General features: G+C 50.6%; 1 protein-coding gene across 1 annotated transcript; it reads left to right on the top strand.

The window, feature by feature from the left end:
* Positions 1–343: 343 nt before the first annotated feature.
* On the top strand, positions 344–1,288 carry LOC102463858 (olfactory receptor 52K2-like). Its single transcript, XM_075923592.2, has one exon. The coding sequence runs from the start codon at positions 344–346 to the stop codon at positions 1,286–1,288; it is 945 nt and encodes a 314-aa protein (XP_075779707.2).
* Positions 1,289–6,227: the final 4,939 nt, after the last annotated feature.

Consider the following 6,227-nt stretch of genomic DNA (forward strand, 5'->3'; position numbering starts at 1 on the left):
TAGATGGTGCTTGGTCCTGCTATGAGGGCAGGGGACTGTACTCCATGATCTCTTGAGGTCCCTTCCAGTTATAGGATTCTATGATTCTATGGAATTAGCATTAGTATTGTCAATTATTCAGGTTCATTTCTCTGAATAATTTTCAAGCAACCAATTTGCTCCACCCACTAGAACAGCGTTGAGTAGTGCATGTGTTTTCTCATGTGAACATAATTTCTCCTTCCAGGCATTTGAACTGTGACCATCACCGTAGACTCAGGGCACACACAGGAATTAATATGAAAATAGAGTACATGCAGAGGACACCATTTTGTCTTACAGTTGGACACCTTCTCCAAATTCCATGTCAGCTTCCAACACAACTATCTTCACCAACCCCTCATCCTTTATCCTCCTGGGCATTCCTGGCCTGGAGAGCGCCCATGGCTGGATCTCCATCCCCTTCTGCGCCATGTACACCATAGCTGCTTTGGGGAATCTCACCATCCTGTTGACCGTGAAGAGGGAGCCAAGCCTCCATGAGCCCATGTACTATTTCCTCTGCATGCTGGCCGTCACTGACCTGGTCCTGTCCACATCCACTCTGCCCAAAATGCTGAGCATCTTCTGGTTCAATTCCAGGGAGATCAATTTCAGTGCCTGCCTCACCCAGATGTTCTTCATTCACAGCTTCTTAAAAATAGAGGGTGGAATCTTCGTGGCCATGGCGTTGGATCGCTACGTGGCCATCTGCCATCCCCTGAGACATTCCACCATCCTGACAAACTCCATGGTAGCCAAGATTGGCCTGGCCGTGGTGGGGCGTGGTGGCATTCTCTCACTGCCCTATCCCTTCCTGGCCAGGCAATGGCCATATTGCAAAACCAACATCATCCCCTCCACGCACTGTGAGCACATAGCAGTGGTGAAACTGGCCTGTGGCGACATCCGTGTCAGTAGTTACTACGGTCTCTCGGTGACATTATTTTTGATGGGTCTGGATGTGTTTTTCATCATCCTGTCATACACCCAGATCCTCAGGGCCATCTTCCGCCTCCCCAGCAAGGATGCCCGGCTGAAGACTTTTGGGACTTGCACCTCTCACCTCCTTGTCATTTTAGCCTTTTACATCCCAACTCTCTTCTCCTTCCTCACACAACGGTTTGGCCACAACGTTCCTCTTTATTACAATGTTCTCACTGCCAACATGTACCTTCTAATGCCCCCCATGCTGAACCCCATCATCTATGGGGTGAGGACCAAACAGATCAGACACAGGCTGCTCCGGCTGATCATTCATAAAAAGTAATTGATTCTCCTGCTGCTCTGTCTCTGTCTCTCAATAGGTTGGGTGTCAAAAACTACCAGCAGCTAAGGAAATTTCACCCAGACAGAAAAAAGCAGTAACTGCATTCTAGAGACAATCTCTGTGTGATTTGAACTTCCCCAGTGTTTTAAGAGGGCCTGAAATACATGCCCATGTATCCCAGACCTAAAGTGAGGTCTGCAGTCTGGGCCAAAATAGTCAAGTTGTTGCTGACATAAGTGTATGACACTGTGCCCCAGGTCTGTATGTAAATATGTTTTAAAATATGAATATGCATACCTCAAAAGGTGTTTTATGCAAAATGGGGCTCATTCAAAATCGAATAGCCCGTGAATGTGCATATTCTATTTGTGTGCATGAGTGACAGGGCGTCTGCCCTCACTGGCTCTTTCAGGGCAAAACCCAACCCTGAGTGAGAGCTGAGAGCAAAGCTCCAGCTGAGGTAGTCCTGGCTGGGGGTATATAAAGAAGGACTCCTGGAGGGGCAGAGACAGACTCACTCTTGGTCTGGCTGGAGATCAAGTAGGACTTGGCTGCCTAGGAAGCAGGAGGCTTCCTAGAGGTAGAGCAGAGTTGGGGAAATTCTGGCAAGGCAAGCTCCCAGGCTGCATTGCCTGAAGCAAGGCCTGAGGATCCTCAGGCTGCAGGGGGGCAGCCAGGGCAGGCAAAGGCAGTAGTTTGCCCCACCCCCTTGCCAATGCTGAGTGACCATTACAGTTCATCCCTGAGGCCGGGCCTAGATGAAGACGGCAGTGGGTCACTGAAGCAAGAAAGATACAGGGCAACTGGGTGTTCCTTGGGAGGGAAGGAACCCCAAGTACAGAGAATGATAAACACCCCCTGGAAGGAGGCAGAGAGTGACTGGAGGGAGCACTGCCGGAGGGCAGTGTCTTGAAGAGGACCCCGCAGTCTGGGAGCGACGTGGAAGAGACTGCATGGAGTGAGGTGACAGGGAAACACTGGCAGAGCAAGGCGCCATGCATGTATGTGAGCTTCGGACAGGAGGTGCCGTTGTGGTGAGTCCGCCCCCGGACAGCATGTATCACTCTTTTATGGGAAGTTAGAAATGTGTCAATTGGTTTATGAATCTAGATTCTCCAGTGAAAGCCATTATTGGGGCGTAAGGAACTTAATGGCCTGGTGCTTAGGACAATGATCTGTGAATGGCCTTGTTTGTCCTGCAGCCAAACCTGCATTAGGGCCTCCAGAGACATGTCTCTATGCCGCCTACTGCTGGAATCCTCCTTGAATTCGATATTGTTCCACCAATCAGGGGGAGGGGCAGCATGGACCAAACGGTTCTGCACCTGGGAAAATTATTTTTAAGGGATGGGAAGCAAACCATGATGGATTTCAGAGCCTGCTCCCCTCCCAGCCTCAGCATATCACATGGAAGACCTGGAAAAAACCTGACTCTGGGGGAGAAGCTGTTACACCCAGGTCTTAGACAATTTCATCTCTGAACAGAAGCAGTGTACCAGAAATCAGGTCTATGCGGAGAGGATGATTTGTAACAATCTCTCTCTACGAGCCTTAGCGGGGGTGGATTGTTTACCTGAGCTTAGTAGCTTCTTGTGATCTGTCTGTCATCACTGGCAGCCACTCACATACTACTCTTAACACTTAAGAAAACCATGTTTCTTCTTCCTTTCTTGTTCTCCCAGACACACTGGAGGATTGGGCAAAAAAAATTCTGATGAGGTTCAACCAGGACTCTGCATTTGTCTTTCACTTGGGATGGAAGAACCCCAAGCATTGTTACAGGCTGAGACCGACTGGCTAAGTAGCAGTTTAGCAGAAAAGGCCCTGGGGATTGCAGTAGATGAGAAGCTGGATATGAGTCAACAGGGTGCCCTTGTAGCCAAGAAGGCTAATGGCATATTAGGGGGCATTAGGAGGAGCATTGTCAGCAGATCTAGAGAAATGATTGTTCCCCTTTATTCGGCTCTGGTGAGGTCACACCTGGAATATTGCGTCCAGTTCTGGGCTCCACCATTACAGAAAGGACGTGGACGCATTGGAGAGGGTCCAGCGGAGGGCAACAAAAATGATTAGGGGGCTGCAGCACATGACCTATGATGAGAAGATGAGGAATTTGGGCTTGTTTTGTCGGCAGAAGAGAAGAGTGAGGGGGGATTTGATAGCAGCCTTCAACTCCCTGAAGGGAGGTTCCAAAGAGGATGGAGAGAAGCTATTCTCAGTAGTGAGCAATGGCAGAACAAGGAGCAATGACCTCAAGATACAGTGGGGGAGGTTTAGGTGGGATATTAGGAATATCTATTTCCCTAGGAGGGTGGAGAATCCCTGGGATGGGTTCCCGAGGGAGGGGGTGGAATCTCCATCCCCAGAGGTGTTTAAGTCCCGGCTTGACAGAGCTTTGTCTGGGATGATTGAGTTGGGTTGGTCCTGCTTTGGGCAGGGGGCTGGACTCAATGACTCCTGAGGTCTCTGCCGACCCTGGGATTCCATGAGTCTATGATCCTATTTTTGTTTATTGTCAAAACCAGTGTTTGGGGAAGAGGTCGGGGAGGAGGGGACAACAGAGACAGTCTCCTCAGGAGCAATGAAGCAGATCGGGGTGGCTGTGGAGCCACACGCGGGGATCTCCATTAGAACTGGGGTGGTAACATTCCCTGTGAATCTGGCACTGGTGGGACCACTGCTGGAATGCTGCTCCATCTTTGGTGTGCACAATTCACCCGGGATGTCGATAACGCGGTGATGGATCATCAGACTAGTCGAGTGGTTCTCCAGTTCGTTTGATCGCGCCCCCTGGGCTGTGTGTCTTTCACCGTTTACCCCCCCCACCCCCATCTCCTGTCACTCTAGTTCATGCCCCAATGAAAAGAACCCCCCCAAGCAACTCTCACGACACATTGAAACCGGCAGAGCAGTGACTCTCACAGAGCCAATCGCCCACTGGGATAAGGGCAGAAGCCAAATTGTGATTGTGGTTGAGGCTCACAATGAAACCTTCACTCCAGGGGCATAGCCGTGGGTAGGCCAGAGTGGATCAGGGCTGCCCCCTCAATTGGTATCTAGGGTCACCCGTTGCTCCAGGCATGCACCAGGGCTTCCCATGCTCTGCCCCTCTGCAGTAGCTGGGAAAGAGGGGGGCAGTGTTTACCCCTCTCCACCCTGGCACTCCAGGCAGAGAGTGGGGCAGGGCTTACCCCACTTGACCCTGCTGCTCCATCCAGAGAGTGGGATGGGACACTGGGTCTGGCTTCGTTGGCGTTGGCACTCTGGCTAGGACGTGTGGCTGGGGGGCTGGGGTTTGCTCCGCTCCACCCTGGCACCCTGTCCGAGGAGCAGAACTGGGCTTTACTGGATCCACTCCAGCGTGCTGGCTAGGGAGCAGGGCCAGGGCTTCCCCTACTCAGTTCCAATGGTGCAGACCGGGAGCAGGGCTCAGGTGCTGGGGATTATCCTGTTCCTCTTCACCACTCCCACCGGGAAGCACGAGGGGGATTTGCCCTTCTCCACCCCAGCACTTATCAGGCTCCATCCCAGTACTCCAGCCATGGAGCAGATTTGGGCTTCAACCTCCTTCTGGTGGCTCCACCCATTTTGCCCACCCACCTGAAGTTGGGGCCACTCAAGTGGGCCCCTCTGGATATATCACTTGTGTCCAAATCTCACAGCAACATGGAACAACCCAACTTTGTGCGATGCTGGGCACGCTTAAATGGGAAAATGTGCCGCCACTTGTGGAGTCAAATTGCCTGCCTATTCTGGGTCGTAATTCAACATGATCTGGACAAAATGGTCCTAATTCTCATAACTTCCTCTGTGATAATGAGATACGAGTATGGCTAGAGAAATGACTTTCAGTGCATCGTAACCTCAGCTCTGACACCTTACTTGGCATGTGTTGTAAGTCTTATTATTATGATAAATGAACAAGGGAAAGGGGATTACAGGATGCTGCCCCAAAAGGAGTGTCACAGCATGGTCCTTTGCCAGGCAGATATTGACGATGACAGACAGGAAGTTTGGCTGCCCCTAGACTGTGCCAAAAGGCCTGCTGCTGCAGTGAGGTGTGTGAGGGTCAGGGCTGACAAGCAGAATGTGCAGGTGGCTCAGCAAGGATAGGAAGACAGGTATTGTCAGGGGGTGACATAGTCCATGTGGGGTGAAAAATAACTCTTGTGTTTTCCTTTGCTCCGTATCTTGGCTTGCTCTTCTCCGGGGCCAAAACTGGAATGTGTCTTTTCCAGGACATGGATGTCTTGTATAAAAATAAAGAATTAGTTCTCGGAGAGTTCTCGTTCTACAGATATACAGTGAACCCCAGAGCAACATGATGGCATCCCCATATTCACTTCTCTTGTGTAATTGCAACAAACATTGTACAATATATGTCATGGGAGGCGTCAATGCTCAAGTGATGGTTTGCTGAAAATGACAGTCCTATTTGTGCGCATGTAACTTTCTTGTCTCTGAAGTTACAAATACTGACTCTGACCCTGTCTAGCAAATGTGTTTGTGCCTGTGGTAACTCCCAGAAGGCAGCTCACCTCAGGTCTACCCAGCATGGTGTGAATTGAGGAGTCCAGTTCTCGGTCCCTGGATGAACACAATGGGCCAACGAGAAGCAAATCCCCTTCTGATGGATTCTCCTGGGGTTGCTCTAGCCAGGAGATGGTGAATGGCCCAGGCTGTGGTTCATTTAAGAAGACCAGGGCATGTGACCAGCTCACATGACACAGGCGTCCATTTTGGCTCCTGCTTTTACACTGACTGAGTTTGAACTTTCTTGGCGATGAGGAAGTTCTCTCCCCATGGCAGAAGCTATAAAGGGAGAAGGGATGTTACCACCAGGCCTCACTCTCCACATAAAAGAACTGGGTTTTTTTTCCGAATTGGGGGGAGAAAGTGCTTCATTCACATCCTGCCTGCTTTGTAGAATTCTGACTGG

Source organism: Pelodiscus sinensis, chromosome 1 (genome assembly GCF_052426305.1).
Source record: "Pelodiscus sinensis isolate ZL-2025 chromosome 1, ASM5242630v1, whole genome shotgun sequence".
In the NCBI taxonomy this organism is placed as follows: Eukaryota; Metazoa; Chordata; order Testudines; family Trionychidae; genus Pelodiscus; species Pelodiscus sinensis.